The sequence below is a fragment of the Papaver somniferum genome, chromosome 4 (assembly GCF_003573695.1).
Source record: "Papaver somniferum cultivar HN1 chromosome 4, ASM357369v1, whole genome shotgun sequence".
Lineage (NCBI taxonomy): Eukaryota > Viridiplantae > Streptophyta > Magnoliopsida > Ranunculales > Papaveraceae > Papaver > Papaver somniferum.
In genome coordinates, this window is record NC_039361.1 from 58,621,041 (window position 1) to 58,642,133 (window position 21,093).

Genomic DNA, 21,093 nt, shown 5'->3' on the forward strand with positions numbered 1-21,093 from the left:
AGACCACTTTATAATCACACCTACTAGGATTAGCATGTAATCTTTAAATTCTTGATCCATAAGATCAACCTATTTAGTACTCCAAGATTTTAGGCTCGATTGGCATGTCTAATGTAGAGTGAAATGCAAAAAGAATAGAGTGTTGATTGGTAAAATCAACCACAAAGCCAGAAGAAATTAATTTTGCTTTCTAGTTCCGTTCCTAGATTTTGACACCATTTAAAGGTGGAGCTAAGTGTAGTGGTTAAAATGGATTGATCTGCTAGTTCCTCTGGGAATTCAATATGAAAGACACTTATCTTGTTGTTGCTAAAAATAGAGAAAGTCCTAGCTGGTACTGTTTGGTTTTGTTTAAATATCATGTTCCCAAGCATTCATTTATAACTTGGCTAGCTTTGCAGCGGAGGCTGAAAACTAAAGAGAAACTTATGAGGGACTCATGGCTAATACTCCTTGCAAAGATGTTTGTAGTGGTTGGAGAGATGAGATAATGTGGTATGTTGAACATGTTTAAGGTAATTCTCCGATCTACTTTATTAAAAGGTTGATTCTTAACGTCTTTCTTACAGTATTTGGAGGGAGAGAAATTCCAGGATCTTTATTTCTAAATATTCTTCTTCTTCTCTCGAGGTTGTGAGTTATAATATCTCACAAGAGGTTTTGCTTAAGATGAGTTCTCAAGATCTTAGAACTGAAGAAACTACTACCATATATATTTTATTGAAAGATTTAAGGTTGATTGTGTTTTCGTCATTAGCGAACCTATTCATTATACTGGGCTTGCACTTACGGGATACGATGTTATGGTTAATACGAATGATTCTAATGGTGAAAATGTTGTTGGTTATGGAGAAATTATAAGGGATTCTCTAGGGGATCCTTTGACTGATGGGTATGGTGGATCTCATCCCATTTCAGTTACTACACATGATCTTCATGAAGTAGAATCGGGTTTGCAGTTGGCTGTAAGGATTAAAGCTCATTTTATTCATCTTTGTATTGATTTCATGTATGTCTGCCTATTGCTGAAAAGTTCTGATCCTAAGACTCCTTGGAATACCACTTAGGTTTGGAGAAGAATTAAGTTCTTGTTGACCAAATTTGTTTATGGGAAGGGGGACCAATCAAGTTGCAGACTTTCTTGCCAAGATTCACCCGGATAAAGCTTTTATTAATTTGATTTTTAAGGATTTCTCCCCTGACTTTAGAGAGATTCTTGTTGCTGATAAAGCTGGAAATGAGTACTTTAGGGTCTAGCTTTGGGTTGTCTTTTTTCTCTTCTTTTTTTGTGCAATTAGGGTTTCCTTAACCCGATATATCGTGTCAATTTATTTATTTTAAAAAAAAGGTAATTATAGTAGGAACGGATGGTAGTGAAGGTTCATACTCAGACGAAATAAAATCAAGATAGTTAATAAGATTAGGAAGGTGAACTGGAGGTAAACGAGAACCAGAAGAAAATATTGGTAATGTGGTTGTAGCTGCCTCTGAAGGAGTAGAAGAAGCAAATGAAAATTAAATTTCACCAAATGCAACTACACACCCATCCTAACTAGCCCCAAGCCCAATTATCCCTGTTTTGGTCATAAAATAGAATGATTTTTTAGGGACCATGATTTTTTTGAGGGGACCATGGTTTTATTAAGCCACCTTCCCTATAGTTATACGGGGTGCCCTAAAGTGTTGAAATGACTAACCTATCCTTAACCTAATTTAATTTAAAACCAACCTAATAACCACCTATATATATATAACCACCACCTCCTCCCACCAGCACCGCCGATTACCACCACCTCTGATTATCACCACTACCAACCACCGACTACCACCACCGCCCACCACCGCCGATTACCACCACCACCACCTCCGATTATCACCACCACAAACCACTGATTACCACCACCACCTCCGATTATCACCACCACCAACCACCATCACCTCCGATTACCACCACCACCAACCACCACCACCTCTATATATATAGATTAATTTAAAACATTAACAAAGATATTCTCACAAACCCATTACTTGTCATTCGTTTTTGGTTGAATAAATGAGAAGTAATCATCAAAATGAATTGAAAATGGAAGTTGCAGAGAGGTTTAATGGAGTTTTTTTTTTGCAGAGAAAAGTTCGGTTACGTCGCAAAAAACAAGTCTCAGCCGAACTTTTAGTTCGGTTACGTCGCAAAACGTTCGGTTTCGTCGCAAAAAAGTTTAGTTATCACGAATTAATGTTTTCTTAACCGAACTCAGAGTTTGGTTGATTCGCAAAAAATACTTTTAACCGAACTCCTTGTATTAGAACAACACAAGTCCATAAGTTCGGTTCCTTCGTAAAATAAGGATATCACCGAACTTTAAGTTCGGTTGGTAAAGTAATTTGATATGTAACCGAACACACAAGATGTAACCAAATAAATTGTTAAGTTCAAAGTTTGGTTACCTACCATTTTATACTAGGTAACCGAATAGCACTGTAACTTTGGTTGTTTTTTTTATCGGTGAGTTCGGTTAGATACACTTTTGGATAAAAGTTTGCGAACCAACCAAACTTCTAGACTCTAAAGTTCGGTTACATTGTGGGCAAACCGAACATTACACTGTACGACCAAAACCTCCATTAACGAGCGAGTTCGGTAACCTGCGTGTTTGGAAAACGTAACCGAACTACACTTTCAGGTGTGTTTGGTTACATGTTCTTGACATTTGGTAACCGAACTGGCACAAATCTACATAAAAAATTTCATTTTTTTGAAAGTTTTGAGCAATTAAACCAACATTATCTAAGTTTGAAGCATACCTGATAACCCAAATACTCTTCCTCCGGTTGTGGTTGGTAAAATCCATCGTTTTCATCTTGAGATTGAGTTTGGGGAAGAATACAATCACCATCTAAGAAATAACTCATATCCGGATCATTGTGAAGATTAACAAATACTCTAGGAGAGGAAGGAGATGAAGATTCAGATGTGATATTATCAATTGAATTATCACTTGAATACTCAAGACTAGTGAACTCATTTTTTTTTTTATTTTCCATGTTTTTCTTCTTCATCTTCTCTAACTTTACTCTCTCAATAATTCTATTTCTTTAGCTTAATCATTTCACTAATGATTTCACCAATCATTATCTAAAATTATTCAGGAGGGTAGTTTAGATATTAATATAAATATCTAGATAAGGGGTGATCTAGATTTTTTTCTAAATGTCTTACTAAAAGTAAAACCATGGTCCAAAAAAAACTATGGTCCCCAAAAATTCGTTCATAAAATGTGACCCCAATTTTGCACCCGTTTAGCTGGTGGCAATAAGTAGATAGAATTTTTCAATCCCATCTCCTCCAAAGTTGGGTCCTCCCCAGAATGTAACATGCCTAGGAATATAGTTACAGACTAGTCAAGTTGCTGAAGCAAGGGTAGGTTGTTTTCATATTATATCGAGTATGTATGAATACTAGAGTTTCAGTCAATGTGCAAGGACTAATTACGATTGACTCCTTCGATCATGTCAGCTGGAAATGCGGATTGAGCAAAGGGTATGGTAAAGTCAATAATCGGCTGCAATAGATCGTGTACACATTTTATTTTATTTTGAAACTTGCGTGATGTACGGAGCAGGGCACGCAAGAAAATACCAACTTGCGTGATGTAAGGTTTTGCATTAGCAGTCAGGATTTCTTTTTTTTTAGGACGAAATGACATCCCAGATAATTCTCTAAAACCATATCATCTAATTTCCAAATGGTTTTCTTGTTTACCCCAAATTGAACTCTTGGTATATTCAAATAGAGACTCTTAGCATGAATACCAGACTATGTAAGCAAGGTGCAAAAAGGGAAGTGATTGTAAGAGCCTTATACTTGAGCTATGCCGAAATTTTGATGTGTAAATGTGGTAAAACTCTTCTACTAACACAACTTTGCCTTCTCTATGAATACAAACTTAAATGTATATTATAATTTCTGTATACTGTGTCAAAAATTGTAAAAAGATTAATCAACCACTATATCATCTGAGCATTCAACCTTCTAAGCCAAACTGAATGAACGATCATATGAAACACATCATACCACTTCGGTGGATCGTTCATGACAAAATGCCGCTGTACTTGTTTCACTCTCTCCTGCATTCTAACATATCTATCATACGGAATATCCATTAGAATTCTCTTCAAATTTGGAATTTCACTTACTGAAATCTGAACTGAAAAAGAAGTCCAATTAAGAACGTCTCTAAATGGGAGGATATAATGTTGGGAAATCAATACTGGCACACATTCAGCGTATATTGCCTCAACTATTCTAGGGCTTGCCACTTCGTAACCGCTCGGGCAGATGCAGTACTTGCTCTTGTGCATCATTTCTTCGTACGATATGTTTTTTGGAAGTTTTTCATAAATACGTAAATCCTCATCTTTTTCTTTCCAGTGCTTCAAAAGAGGTCTTCTCAGAAAACCATGGATTCCTCCAGCAAAGAACGCTAGGATAGTACGTTCTGATGGCGGTGGACCACCCACAAGACCAGTTATGCTATCTGTCCTGATATTGATTTCAGGAAATGATGCATCCTTCTTAGGATTGAAGTATTCACTTGTATTTGCATTGCATAATACACGGATGGAGTTGTAATACAACTGAGGCACATACCATGTCGCTCGAGGTCCCTACACAAATATACAAGGACATACAGTTCACATTTGGGGATATACTGTGCTCAGATTATGGTGCACATCTCTTGGCTACCGGAAAAATGACCTCGGATAAGCATAAATATGTATATAATAGTGTGGATAAACGGAAATTGCAGGAAACATACTCAATCATGGCAAGAAAGCATAAAATGGTCAGCTCCCAGAGTCCTGTTCCAGTAAGGATATTTTTGGGAGATGATACGGATGTAGTCGCCAATTGTTCTTCCTAGGACAGCTTTGTCACGAACCTTGGGATGAAAAAGATATGTAAGAATATTAACAACACTGAAAGGGAGGAAAAAAACATGAGCTTCATCTGGATCTCTGGTTCGAAATTTTGCATCCATCTCCAACGTGTTAATAAACATCCCTTCTGTAGAGTATATGTTCTTACAAGGTCCATCATGAAACAGTGGAGGTTCTCCTTCTTCGTATACAAATATTTTAAATATTTTCTCCATCAATTGGTAACTCCTGCACATTTCAAATAGAAATGAGATATTGTTAAGTACATTATTAAATCAATCTACACTCTACAGACTCTCTATACAGACACAAAAATTGGTGTCGAAATAGCAGTACAGCACATGGAAAGGACTCGACAATTTTCTTGGTATTGGTTTATTGATAAACGGTGTTAAATGTCCATGTTTGTATTAAATTTTCCTGTTTCCTATCATTTTCTTGTTTCTATTTTTCTAGTACTAAAATTTCACAATTTCATTTATAGCCTTCAAAAATCGATATGTAAAGAAGTCGGCATAAAAGTTAAGAGTTATATTTTGTACTCCTATGATTCTATTGAACCAGAGTATGAGTATGGACAACTGCATTGATAACTACATTTTCTGTAATTGGATGTTTGCCTTTGGGTACTTGGACAATGGCGATGCAACTTTATTGAAATATTTAACAAAATCCCAATTCAGAATATTTTAAATACTGTAAACATTCACATCACAAATCAAATATAGCCCATTGCCATGTGATGCTTAACAAGAGTACGAGATCCTAATTAAAGCCTAATGTCACTTTAGGCAAATTTTAGGCTTTATGTATGAAGAAATATCTACTCTTAGGCTCTTAGCCTTAGAGCATCCACAGTGGGCGAGTATAACCAAATTTATGGGATGAGATCCTAACACAGTGGGACGGAATAAAGATCAAATTTGGACCAAAGATCAAATTCCAGACCAAATATGGTCGCGACCAAATCCCAAATTCTAATATAGTCGGGCGTAAATTTAAAGTACGCTTGATGCTGGGCGTAAATTTAAAGTACGCTTGTTAACGGGCGTAAACCAAATTTACGTATGTTGGTGGGGCGGAATTTAAATTTACGTTTGTTGCGGGCGTAACATAAATTTACGCCTGATGAGACGGACAGAAGAATTCCGCGCGTTGCCAGGCGGACACCAAAATTCCGCCTCTCTGGGGCGGACACCAAAATTCCGCCCCTCTCAAACGGACTTTTTTTTTACGCCTCAGCAAAATTATGAAACATGAAATGAAAATTTTCGAACGTTAGAATGATAAATTTTTCGAACGTTGGCGTTGGAGATTGCGTAGCAAATTTTTGACCGTTGGTAAGATATTTATATCTTTCGAACGTTTGAAATCGAATGTTAATAACAGGTTTATTTTATACCTATATATACCAGATGAATTCCTTTCACATTTTCATATCATTCGTTTGTATTCGGCAAGAAAAAAATAGTATCAGGAAGAAAAAATAGTTTTCCATATTTCAAATCATTTTGAAAATTTTCATCGAATCGTTTTTAATGTCAACACCACGAATAGCAAGAGGTCCAAATTTTACGACAATCGAAGATGTCACGATGTGTAAAATTCATTTATCAATATCTCAAGATCCCGGCGTTGGAGCCGATCAATCAGAGATTGCGTTGTGGACTCGTATCAAGGATGATATTGAAGCTCATTTACCGGATAAACCAGAGCGGTCTTGGAGTTCCTGGCAAAAACGATTTCAGGGAATAAGTAAAGAAGTGGCGTTGTTTTCGGCAAAACAGGCGGAAGTGGAAGGTGAATATCATACGGGATGGGGTCCGGAAATGACCGTGAGTATTCTCTCTGTTTTGAAACAATTATTTTCTAATATTGAGATGCCCATGAACCTAATTTTTTTTAAAAACATTAACAGCTCGAAGAAGTAAACAAACGGTTTAAGGAATGCAATTATGGAAGAAAATTTAGGCATGAAGAGTGCTACCCAATTGTCATAGAAAATATAAAATATAATCGTCGATCGACTTTTGTTTTTGATACGACGCACGATTTGGATAGTAGCGTGAATACCTAGGAAGATGACACTCAAGTCGAGTCCGGTAACGACACAGATAAAGGAGACATAGAGAATACATACCTTCGTCAGATGGGAAAAAAAGCAGCTAAACGACTGAAGAAAACCGGGCGAGAGAAATCCACGAGCCAAGAGGAATTGATGGGAATAATTATTACACAGCAAGAAAATTTCAATTCTCATTACCGGGAACAATCAAGATTCAAGATGGAACAAAAAAAGGCCGAGTTTGCACAAAAACAAGCTGAGCATGCTGCTAAAATAGCCAAGGAGGTCGCAGACGATGAATTTCGCATCATGATGATGGATCTTTCCAAATTGGATCATGTACAAAAGGAGTACTTCGAACTTCGAAAGGCTTTAATAGTACGGGACAAAAGGAGCCAATTATAATCGTCAAAACGGGATAGTTCGAACCTTAAGTATTAAGTCTAACAATAAGTGATAATAGTTTTAGTAGTTTATTTACGTTTTAATATGTATTAATTTTGTCATTAGTCGTATTATTATGTAATATTTGGGATTTAATTTTATCTTCATTTAATTTAATCAACTTTAACTTATTTTGTAACATCTTACTTTAATTTACCAAGTGATGAGTATATGAAATAGAGTTAATACATTTCAATAAAATTATTCGTTAAAATAAAATCACATAATTTTTTCATATGGGAAACAACATTTAATTCCAATATTTTGTCCTCGTCTCCAACCTTTTAATTCCCATATTCTGCCCATATATGTTCGATTAAGTCATCGCGCAAGCGAATATGCCTATCTTTGCTGCGCATATGACGTCGGCGTTGCTCAGCTCTAATTTGGGAAAACTCCTCACTGTTGCCTCTTAATATATTAACCGGTGTCGGGTTGCTACGATGATCATAAACATGTGGCCATTCACCGGGTAGACGCTCATCCTCGACTATCATATTATGTAAGATAATACACGTTTTCATGATATAGGCAAGCACATCTGGATTCCACATTCTAGCAGGTTGTTTGATGATTCCAAACTGTTGTTGAAGTACACCAAATCCCCGCTCTACGTCTTTTCTTGCACCCTCTTGCATCGCTGAAAATATCTCTTTTTTCCTACCAAGCGGATGTTTAAACGCCATAATAATAGTAGCAATTTCTGGATATATTCCATCACCTAGATAATACGGCATGTCATAAGAATGACCGTTTACCACATAGTTCACCGGTGGTGCTTTTCCCGTGACCAGACTTCGAAAAACATATGAACGGTTCATCACATTAATATCGTTGTTAGAGCCTAGCATACCAAAAAATGCATGCCAAAACCATAGATCATACGACACCACCGCCTCCAACACGATACTTTCGCTCCCTTTATACGCGGTGTAAGCCCCTGATTCGGCAGATGGACATTTATCCCATTTTCAATGCATGCAATCTAGGCTACCTATCATCCCTGGAAATCCTCTATCTTTGTTTTGGTTGAGCAACAACTCAACATCACCAGCCGTAGGTTCACGCAAATATTCTTTCCCATACACATTGACAATCGACTTGCAGAACCTCCGAGTTGCTTCCAACACCGTGGTTTCGCCTATGCGTAAGTACTCGTCTATTGCATCTGCCGCACATCCATAAGCTAACATTCGCACCGCTGCAGTTACTTTTTGATGAGGTTTTAATCCTAAAACTCCACACGCATCGGGCCTTTGCACAAAATATCTGTCTTCGGCTGTAACACCTTCCACTATTCTGTTAAACAATTGTCGACGCATCCTGAATCTTCTGCGAAAAACATTAGGTGGTTGGTTTGGATACGGAGAAAAATAGTCGTTCCACAGAAGTTCAGCACCAGTCTCACGATCTCTTGGTATTTTGATACGAGTTTGAGGCCATTTAGAATTGGTAACAAGGACTCCCATACTAACGGCCATGTTATTTTGCATAATTGCTATTGAATCATCATCCGAGGAATAAAAACTACTATTAGAAGAAGAAGAAGAAGAAGATGAAACAGAAGAACAATAGTGAGCGGTATTCTCATATGCTTCCATATTCTATCCGAATCAGAATAAGTGTGTGATTGTAAAAAGAGGTGTGTTGGTATTTATAGAGTGAGTGAGGGAGATCGCATGCTTCCATTTTCCATCAGGATTAATAAATAAAATAACATAAAGTATTTGACAAATTTTGTAAACTGTTTGTCAGTGAGGTGTTTGTCGTATTGAAATGACTAGTCGGTGAAATTTGATAAAGTATTCAAATAACTACTCGCTGAAATTTGATAGAAATTTGATAAAGTATTGAACTGACTACTCGCTGAAATTTGATTGCCTATTGAAATGACTACTCGCTGAAATTTGATTGCCTATTGAAATGACTACTCGCTGAAATTTGATAAAGTATTCAAATAACTACTCGCTGAAATTTGATAGAAATTTGATAAAGTATTGAACTGACTACTCGCTGAAATTTGATTGCCTATTGAAATGACTACTCGCTGAAATTTGATTGCCTATTGAAATGACTACTCGCTGACTACACATAACAAAGATAAATAACATAATAAATGTCTAGTATGACTACACATAACAAAGATAAATAACATAATAAATTCAAAGCTAAACCATATAAATAGTCATCACAGGCTAAACATTTCCCGTATCCGGAGGCGCCGATCGTGGTGGGATAAAAGCCGTTCTCGGAATGGGCCTGACCGAGGACGTTGAAGATGATCCTTGACTCATAGAACTCCACACTTGTGGTGGCAATGTGGGGGAAAAGGCGCCGAATCCAATGGAAGGTTGGATGGTGTGTGGCGTTCGGAAAAGAGACAGTTGATACTCCAATTCCGTGATCTTATTATTCTGGTTTCCTATAAGTTCATCTTTCGCTAATAGACACTCCATCCTATCTTTCGTTTCTCGTAATGTAAAATCTCGAAATTGTTTAGTAAAATCAGCATATTCTTGGAATAATGCATAACTATCGCCCTGTCATGAAAAAATGAGATAGATGAGATTTTTTTTTTTTTTTGGAATTAGCAATGTAAAGTTGAACGAACACTTACGGGCGATAATTGTTATTGCGGTGGAATAAGAACATGTTCATCTGGTTTTCCAAGTTCGGTAGAATAGAAGTCACCGCTGTACCCAAATGTTTGGACCTCCCAATCAGGATGTGTCACATATTTTCTGAAATTAGTAACCTTTTTCCAATACTCTAAATATACTTCATACTGCACAACTTGCACCACCTCGGTTGCATCAACAAAACCGTCCGCTAGCAGGAGTTTTGCTTGGTCATCACCCAAATGCCCAATAATTACATGTAGTTTCATGGGAACAGCAAACGAGGGATGGTTTTGCCTCTAACATCTTTCTCCTAAATAAACATTATGCTGTATAACCAAAAAGGGAATATAATTGTAGTGAGTACGTTATTAATTAGATAAATAACGAAAAATAAAAAACTATGTTATTGACGATTAATATTAATGATATAATATAAAAAATCATGTCTAACTCACAACGCCATTCCAAGAAAATATCCATCTCGAGTCCGACAGCTTCCTAGCAGACTTTCCCATCTCAGAACTGAGGACGTCGGTGTATGATTCCCATGGGTGCCATGTCACTTGGTCAATCGTCAGCTGATTCAGTAAAATCCTACAACGAATAATATCATTCTGACACCTCCTTCCATTCCATCTGGAAATTACAGGCCATTTCTGTTCATTACCGGTCATTGAGATGTCTGGTCGACATATGCCTAGGTATTCATACCCCCAAAACTAGTCCATAAAATTAATGAATCAAATTAATATATCCAAGGAAATAAACTTAAATGAAAATATACTTTACGTTGAAAATTAAAATAAAATCGATTACCAAAATACCTCTAATATTTGGAAGGGCCCGCTTAGTGCCTTCTGTTATTTCCTACAAGCTTGTCGGAGACCTGCATACAATCTCGAAAAGGCACTACCTCCCCAGTCAAGGTCTTGTATTTTATCAATTTCTTCGAAAGCAGCTAACCATCCAGCATCAATATAGTTCCTTGCATTAGGAAAGAAAAATTGACCCAAAACATACATAAAAAAGGCAATTGCTATTCTATGGGCGAGGAGAGAATCTTCATTAGCCGCCACCAACTTATCTTCTTTGAAGTATGAGCTTAAATATGTAATTGTAATTGAGTTTGATACCCACGACGCGCCTCTTGTTCCCTGTGTGATATCCGGAAAAATATTCTCACGGACATAGTCAAATTGGTATAGGCTCGAATCATACGGAACTACATAACCATCACCGATACTCAGTCCAGTTAACATGACCCAATCTAATGGCGTGAACCCCATCTCACCAAATGGAAAATGGAACGTGTTGGTTGTATCCCAAAACCTCTCAACAATATAATCAACAACGGCATGTTGGGTAGCGCTACACTCTATGTTCAACAATTTTTCCCACCCCGCTTTTTCAATCAAATATTTAACTCTAGGACAATGTATTGAAATAAATTTATAATAATGAATTACCGATGCCAGACATCCACGATGTTTAAACTTAAATGTTGGTGCGTCTGAAAATGTAATGTCTTCAGTAGCGTGCGGCTTATCATCTTCCACTATAGGAAACCTCCCTAACCCGGGAACGTCGACCTCCTCAATTTGACCGGTAGAGATTAAGTTGTAATCAGCTTCGGTAGATTTTTGTCTCTTGTTGGTCTTTTGGCGACCACTAAACCTCGATATAAACTTGTTCATTCTACGCACAAACATGTTAAATACAATTTCATAATTAAAAGACCAATCCACGAACCATAATAGACATAAATTTAACCGAACAAAATTTCAACATCATAAAATTCCATAAACATAAATTTAACCAAAAAAATAATTATCCAATTAACTATATTTATAACTATTTATAATTAACAAAAAATTCAATTAAAATATGAAACTAAATTAACAAAAAGATAAATTAAATTAAATCACGTAACTAAATTAACAAAAAATAATTATCCAATTAACTATATTTATAACTATTTATAATTAACAAAAAAATAAATTAAATTACGAAATTAAATGAACAAAAAGATATATTAAATTAAATCACGTAACTAAATTAACAAAAAATAATTATCCAATTATTAATATTTATAACTATTAAATAAAACAAAAAATTAAATTAAATTACGAAACAGTAACAAAAGTAATAACATTAACATTAACATACTATTGGATTAAGATGTGATTAACCCAATTTTAATAAGATTTGATTAACCCAATATGAATATCCAATTAGTAATAAAGTCTGATTCAATTTTCAACGTAAAAACCCTAAATAAATTCGAACAAAAAAATAAATTAAATTAAATCCATAAACTTCCTAGCAGACTTTCCTAATTTGGGAACAAAAAATACAATACATGATATTATTATTACACAAATTGAAATAAATTCGAACAAAAAATACAATACATGATATTATTATTACACAAATTGAATAAAGAAAGTAGAAAATACATACCTTATAATGGAGTTTTTAGGGTTTTTGTGGAGTTTTTAGGGTATTTGTACGGTTGGTAGATGGGAATGGAGAAGAAGAATATGAACTGAAGAGGGGCGGTGAAGCGAAGAAGAATATGAACTGTGTAAGAATATGAACTGTGGAAGAATATGAACTGAGAAGAAGAAGGCTCGTGTAGAAGAGATGGGTTGTGGTTGGGAAGGAGAGGCGGTATTGGTGGAAGGGGCGGTTCATTAAGATTACGCCCGATTTGATCAGACGGACAGGAAGAGTACGCCATAACCCTGAACCCTAATGAAAACCTACTGGGCGGAAATTTTGGTTACGCCCGTCTCAGGCGTAATAATATTTTACGCCTGACAAATTCATCACGCGGACAGCAGATGTCCGTCCGTACAATTCATCACGCGGACACCAGATGTTCGCCCGTCTGATCTCACACGTGCTGTGTGACCGTGTTTAACTCGGGCGGAATTTAGTTTTACGTTTCTTCGAGCGGTCATTTGGAATCCGTCTGATCAACGGGCGGAATTTAAGATTCCGCCCCTTACCAAACGTAATTTATATTTACGCTCGATAACAAACGTGATTTATATTTACGCCCGTTTGAAACGTAATTTATAATTCCGCGCAGAAATGAAACGTAACTAATACTTCCGCCCGTCTTCATGCGTAAAATTGTTTTACGCGCGACCAAATTTGGTCTTCTCCCCATAACGTCACAATACAGATTAAACTCATATTTAGTCTTTTTTTTTTGGTCTTTGATCTTTGAGTTTAGTCGTACCATTGCAGTCGCTCTAAGAGCATCCACAGTGGGCGAGTATAACCAAATTTATGGGATGAGATCCTAACACAGTGGGACGGAGTAAAGATCAAATTTGGACCAAAGATCAAAACCCAGACCATATTTAGTCGCGACCAAATCCCAAATCCTAATATAGTCGGGCGTAAATTTAAAATCCGTTTGTTGTCAGGCGTAAACTTAAATTGCGTTTGTTAACGGGCGTAAACCAAATTTACGTATGTTGGTGGGGCGGAATTTAAATTTACGTTTGTTGCGGGCGTAACATAAATTTACGCCTGATGAGACGGACAGCAGAATTCCGCGCGTTGCCAGGCGGACACCAAAATTCCGCCTCTCTGGGGCGGACACCAAAATTCCGCCCCTCTCAAACGGACTTTTTTTTTACGCCCAGTAACTGTTATCAGAAAAATTATGAAACATGAAATGAAAATTTTCGAACGTTAGAATGATAAATTTTTCGAACGTTGGCGTTGGAGATTGCGTAGCAGATTTTTGACCGTTGGTAAGATATTTATATCTTTCGAACGTTTGAAATTGAATGTTAATAACGGGTTTATTTTATACCTATATATACCAGATGAATTCCTTTCACATTTTCATATCATTCGTTTGTATTCGGCAAGAAAAAAATAGTATCAGGAAGAAAAAATAGTTTTCCATATTTCAAATCATTTTGAAAATTTTCATCGAATCGTTTTTAATGTCAACACCACGAATAGCAAGAGGTCCAAATTTTACGACAATCGAAGATGTCACGATGTGTAAAATTCATTTATCAATATCTCAAAATCCCGGCGTTGGAGCCGATCAATCAGAGATTGCGTTGTGGACTCGTATCAAGGATGATATTGAAGCTCATTTACCGGATAAACCAGAGCGGTCTTGGAGTTCCTGGCAAAAACGATTTCAGGGAATAAGTAAAGAAGTGGCGTTGTTTTCGGCAAAACAGGCGGAAGTGGAAGGTGAATATCATACGGGATGGGGTCCGGAAATGACCGTGAGTATTCTCTCTGTTTTGAAACAATTATTTTCTAATATTGAGATGCCCATGAACCTAATTGTTTTTAAAAACATTAACAGCTCGAAGAAGTAAACAAACGGTTTAAGGAATGCAATCATGGAAGAAAATTTAGGCACGAAGAGTGCTACCCAATTGTCATAGAAAATATAAAATATAATCGTCGATCGACTTTTGTTTTTGATACGACGCACGATTTGGATAGTAGCGTGAATACCGAGGAAGATGGCACTCAAGTCGAGTCCGGTAACGACACAGATAAAGGAGACATAGAGAATACATACCTTCGTCAGATGGGAAAAAAAGCAGCTAAACGACTGAAGAAAACCGGGCGAGAGACATCCACGATGTTTAAACTTAAATGTTGGTGCGTCTGAAAATGTAATGTCTTCAGTAGCGTGCGGCTTATCATCTTCCACTATAGGAAACCTCCCTAACCCGGGGACGTCGACCTCCTCAATTTGACCGGTAGAGATTAAGTTGTAATCAGCTTCGGTAGATTTTTGTCTCTTGTTGGTCTTTTGGCGACCACTAAACCTCGATATAAACTTGTTCATTCTACGCACAAACATGTTAAATACAATTTCATAATTAAAAGACCAATCCACGAACCATAATAGACATAAATTTAACCGAACAAAATTTCAACATCATAAAATTCCATAAACATAAATTTAACCAAAAAAATAATTATCCAATTAACTATATTTATAACTATTTATAATTAACAAAAAATTCAATTAAAATACGAAACTAAATTAACAAAAAGATAAATTAAATTAAATCACGTAACTAAATTAATAAAAAATAATTATCCAATTAACTATATTTATAAATATTTATAATTAACAAAAAAATAAATTAAATTACGAAATTAAATTAACAAAAAAATATATTAAATTAAATCACGTAACTAAATTAACAAAAAATATTTATCCAATTATTAATATTTATAACTATTAAATAAAACAAAAAATTAAATTAAATTACGAAACAGTAACAAAAGTAATAACATTAACATTAACATACTATTGGATTAAGATGTGATTAACCCAATTTTAATAAGATTTGATTAACCCAATATGAATATCCAATTAGTAATAAAGTCTGATTCAATTTTCAACGTAAAAACCCTAAATAAATTCGAACAAAAAATACAATACATGATATTATTATTACACAAATTGAAATAAATTCGAACAAAAAATACAATACATGATATTATTATTACACAAATTGAATAAAGAAAGTAGAAAATACATACCTTATAATGGAGTTTTTAGGGTTTTTGTGGAGTTTTTAGGGTATTTGTACGGTTGGTAGATGAGAATGGAGAAGAAGAATATGAACTGAAGAGGGGCGGTGAAGCGAAGAAGAATATGAACTGTGGAAGAATATGAACTGTGGAAGAATATGAACTGAGAAGAAGAAGGCTCGTGTAGAAGAGATGGGTTGTGGTTGGGAAGGAGAGGCGGTATTGGTGGAAGGGGCGGTTGCTTAAGATTACGCCCGATTTCATCAGACGGACAGGAAGAGTACGCCCTAACCCTGAACCCTAATGAAAACCTACTGGGCGGAAATTTTGGTTACGCCCGTCTCAGGCGTAATAATATTTTACGCCTGACAAATTCATCACGCGGACAGCAGATGTCCGTCCGTACAATTCATCACGCGGATACCAAATGTTCGCCCGTCTGATCTCACATGTGCTGTGTGACCGTGTTTAACTCGGGCGGAATTTAGTTTTACGTTTCTTCGAGCGGTCATTTGGAATCCGTCTGATCAACGGGCGGAATTTAAGATTCCGCCCCTTACCAAACGTAATTTATATTTACGCTCGATAACAAACGTGATTTATATTTACGCCCGTTTGAAACGTATTTTATAATTCCGCGCAGAAATGAAACGTAACTAATACTTCCGCCCGTCTTTATGCGTAGAATTGTTTTACGCGCGACCAAATTTGGTCTTCTCCCCATAACGACACAATACAGATTAAACTCATATTTAGTCTTTTTTTTTGGTCTTTGATCTTTGAGTTTAGTCGTACCATTGCAGTCGCTCTTAGGTTTCCATAACTTTGGGTCTTGTGATATTGTGACAAAAACTTCCACATCAAAAATCAATTTATAGCATATTGCCATGTGATGGTGCATGTCTAATGGTTGAACTTTGGGTATATTATTCTGCATAATGGTCCACTGGCTTAGACCATACAGATACTATTCTAAGCTCTAAGAGCAAGCACTATGATAAGCACATGTCCAAAATCCTAAAACCAAAATGCAAACCAAAAAGGGTGTTTTCCCAATAATTTCATAGGAAAAAAATTCCTATGACTTTCCGCCAAATTGTTGAACCTAGTAGAGATGCCATATAATTTATTCCCATTTCTAACTCAATTTCCCGACATTAGCTGTTGTATTTCCCTATCACCATTTAAAGGAATTGGGACCAAGACCACTACCTAGTGATTTTTACTCTAACTCAATTTCTGTTCCAGTCTTGTTACACATGGCTGACCAAGAGCAAAACTGGTTATGAATATTGAACCGCCCACCACGCTAAAGTTAAACAAAAACAAGCCAAGTCACAGAAGCATATGCGCGGGCAGTTTCTCCACTGGTACATTGCATTGTTTCTTTGCATTTGTACAAAATGCGCTAACTTATGAATGACGTTACTTTGTAAATTCTTGTTTGACAATATATTGCAAGAAAACAAAAATCGGTTGAAAAAATATCAGAAATGAAACGGAAAAAAGAAAAAATTATACATACGCATGAAATAAGTAAGGATTCCTGTAAATTTGACTAGGGCTGCACAACGGGTAGGGTGGGTAGAATATGGCCTATACCCGCCACCCTACCCGTTTACTGGCGGTTAAGAAAATCTTTACCCGCCACCCTACCCGCCAAATAATGGATAGGGTAGGATACAATTAAAAAACTGGCGGGTAGGGTAGGGTTGGCGGGTATAAATAGGGTATGTGCATTCCTAGGTAGGATGGATAGGATATGGCCTATACCCGCCACCCTACCCGTTTACTGGCGGTTAAGAAAATCTTTACCCGCCACCCTACCTGCCAAATAGTGGATAGGGTAGGATACGGTTAAAAAACTGTCGGGTAGGGTTGACGGATATGGGTAGGATATGTGCACCCGTAAATTTGACCATTTGGGATGTAATAATCTGGACCGTCACTGGAAATAATATCTTCATGTGTTGTAGATGAGTTCAGATGAACAGAAACAGCAGCAATTTCTTTTAAGAAAACTCTGACGCTACCAAGTTCCGATTCTATCTTCTTTAGTTTCTCATCATAATAATCTCCCGTTTGTTGGTTCTTCTTTATTAAGTTTAATGGATAATAGTAATGATCACTAGAAGCTCCATTGAAAGGTCTAAGTATTGATGATAATGGTGGTGATGACGTCACTTTTGATTGCTTATCACCATTATAATCCTAACAGCATCAGAGCAATGAATATCAACAATAATAATCAATTTTAATTGCACATTGAAAGATTTGGTTTGTTCATGGTCATGCATATCTATATCTATGGAAGAAAAAGAAAATCATAAGGTGATTGAGAGTATTCTTACATGGACTTGATCATGATGGAGAAGAGCCATCTTTTGATGATATATGCATTGATTAGTTGACACACAAAAGAACAGAGGAGCTAAAACAATTAGAGATCCAATTCCAATAATTGTTTGAACCAACGACCAAGATATATGATTTTGAACATAAGATGGTGATGAAGAAGTAGAAAAAGGTTTGATGATATTCCTCATCTCAACCCTCACTCACTCACTTGCTCTGTTTTTTCTCCTCTACTAGTAGTACTTTATTGGTTTTTCAGTTACGTCGTTTCATTTCTTGATCTGTCTGTACATCTATTTAATTTTGTGGGAGTTCCAACACCTTGCTTGCTGTCTTATTTATTTTTTGGAAGATGGAAAATCTGAAAGCAAATTAGATCCACTAATGACGCTTATGAGTCTTGACTCTCATTTTCTGATATTGTATCCCTTCATTACAGAACTCGAAATACAAGGAATCATGGAAGAAAAAATTGCTGTGTGTAGTAACTAAGTAGCTGGGTACTCAGCCCGGTCCATAAAAGCATGTGGGTGGGGGTCGTGTTGGGCTCTAATGGCCTAATACGCCAAGCTTTACATACTGCATGGTTTTGTTTTGTCACTTTGAGTTTTTTTTCTTCTTTTTTTGGATACCAAAGAAAGAGTATATTAGAAATTGAAATCCAACTCCTATAGTAATCTTAAAAATACGAGAGTATTTTAAGAACTTATCAGCTGGTTTATTAATTTTTTTATTGATAAACCTGCAGGTCCATATGAATGCTTGCGAAAAGAGACTATAATATCTAAAATAATTGTTTGGTGTTCTTATCTAACTTTATGGTATCCTCCACTAGTTGTTGCTGCTATATTTTACGCGTCCAATTTGAAAAGATGAGGGTGTCCAGATACACCATAATCTTTTAATATCAACCTATAAGTCTGATACCAAGTGTGATCGACTATGGACAATAGTTGAGACAATACGACAACTTGATATTCACTTGACAATAGTTACGGTAATAAGAAAACGTAGGGTTCGCTTTTATATATTTGTAGACCATGTGTTTGCTTTGAGGCTTGTTATGTTCGCGACTAATGCTTTCAAGCTCAGTATTTGCCGCTAGTACACCCCGATCCTACTAAAAAGGTGGATATATTTTATTCCTCTTTTACATATCATACTATTGAGACTCGGGAAATCTAACTCATAATGTGAAGCACTACACCGATTGACTATATGATCAATGTCAAGTGATTAGGATTAATGCACAGTAGTATTATTTACTTAATTATAATAACAGTTATAATGTGGAATTAACGTAAATAACACACACAAGATTTCGTTAACGAGGAACCCGCAAATGCAGGAAAAACCCTGTGACCTAGTCTCTCAAAATTAAGACGCTATATAAAATTTAATGCCAACTTCATATATTTAAGACCAAGTAGACTACCTCTAGCTACTTAGTTTCCTCAGTATCCCTGCGTCTTCAACCTTTTGGTCACGCAAGTGAATCTCAAGACGGAAGTGACTATCTCAAGTTGTTTTACCCATTAAAGTATTTATGTACTCGACTCCTTTAGATCGTATTCCAAACAGTAAAGGAATAATATTGTTTGGTAACCACTTCAATTATCTTTACTATGAAAGATATGTTGAGTAGTCGACAAAGGCTCTTCCGTTTAATCTAAACTCCTTTGTAGGGTATGATCAATCCAAATCCGAAAGTTCATATTCAGATTCACAACTATCATATCGTAGAGAACCACCAAATGATAGTTGTCGGTCAATACGACTATATGATCAAATCTATCAAAAATAAATTTAATCTTAGTTGGATCCCATCCGATCAAGATGTGTGCACAAATTCACAAGATACGAAAACTAATAAGAAAATCTTTTTCGTCTTCAAATCTTCAATTGCCTTCTCAATTACCTTCACAGCACAAACTTAAATCCTCTTGTGATCAATCACACACAAAACAGAGTATATTAACAATGGATTATCACAAGATGTCTTTAGATCCAACAATGGTTCTAAATATCCCGTCGATACTTTGATCTAGTTTGAGTGAACTTTATGTCAGAAGAGAAGGCTCTCAAGAATAATCAAACTAGGTGCAATCAAAGTTTCAACAACTGTTAGTCAATCAAATCAATAATCGAAAATTAATATAATAATGCAATTATCTAATTTCCCACCAACGGTACTCGTAGAGCTTATTGATCCCATAGAAGACTTTAAACGAGCGGTCGTAAGAGATTTCGCCTAATTAGGGAACTTTCCTCTCCGGATAGACGACTCAAACAGAAACAACACGAATGAAGTTTGCCTGGCTCTTAGGATAGTTTGCAAGAAATGCAAATTCAAGTATTTATAGACCAAAGCTGTTTGGACAACAAGGAAATTCCAAAAATCAAAAATATTTGAAGTACCTAATTTTGGTTTTCCTATTTCCAATTAAATGTCAAACAATATTTCTGATATCTCTCTTAGGAAATTTCTATTATTGGTTTAGCATATTAACTAATAAACCTTTTCTAGTAGATATGTTTTAATTGCCGGTAATTAAAACATATATACTTGAAAATCATAGTTAAATGCTTTTCAATGTTTCGGTTTGGGATCACCTTGAGCATCAAGGAATATCTTTGAAAAATAAATGATAAGAATTGTACATATGTTCAAATAGTGTCGACATCAAGAAGTTTCTCATCTTAGCAAACCCTAATTCCTAATTCACACACAAATGAAGAAATGTGTGAACTTTGGAAACCCATTTTTTCTCTTGGTACCGGTTATACCATGACTCACAATATAAGTTTTGACCGGTTATACCATGATTCCCAAGATATGTTGTGACTGGTTACACCATGCTTCCCAATGTAGCTTGTGATCAGTTACACGTTACTTCCCAAAGTAGCTTGTGATCGGGTACACCTTGCTTCCCAATGTAGCTTGTGACCGATTACACCTTACTTACCAATGTAGCTTATGACCGATTACACCTTTCTTTACAAATTATCTTGTGACCGGTTACAACTTATTATACACTATAGGCTATGACCGGTTATACCTTGATTCTCAACATAAGTCAAGATAGGTTCTACCTTGTCATCTGGTATTGGTCATCCAAATATATTCAA

At 36.0% G+C, this 21,093-nt stretch overlaps 1 protein-coding gene and 1 pseudogene across 1 annotated transcript; both read right to left on the reverse strand.

Moving 5' to 3' along the window:
- Positions 1-3,929: 3,929 nt before the first annotated feature.
- On the reverse strand, positions 3,930-5,284 carry LOC113273910 (annotated as a pseudogene).
- Positions 5,285-17,071: 11,787 nt separating this feature from the next.
- Positions 17,072-18,407, reverse strand: LOC113273911. The gene is made up of 2 exons (XM_026523483.1): positions 17,961-18,407; positions 17,072-17,820 (listed from the first exon to the last, which is right to left on the reverse strand). Exons 1-2 carry the CDS (start codon positions 18,153-18,155, stop codon positions 17,467-17,469), a joined length of 549 nt encoding a protein of 182 aa, XP_026379268.1. The 5' UTR covers positions 18,156-18,407; the 3' UTR covers positions 17,072-17,466.
- Positions 18,408-21,093: the final 2,686 nt, after the last annotated feature.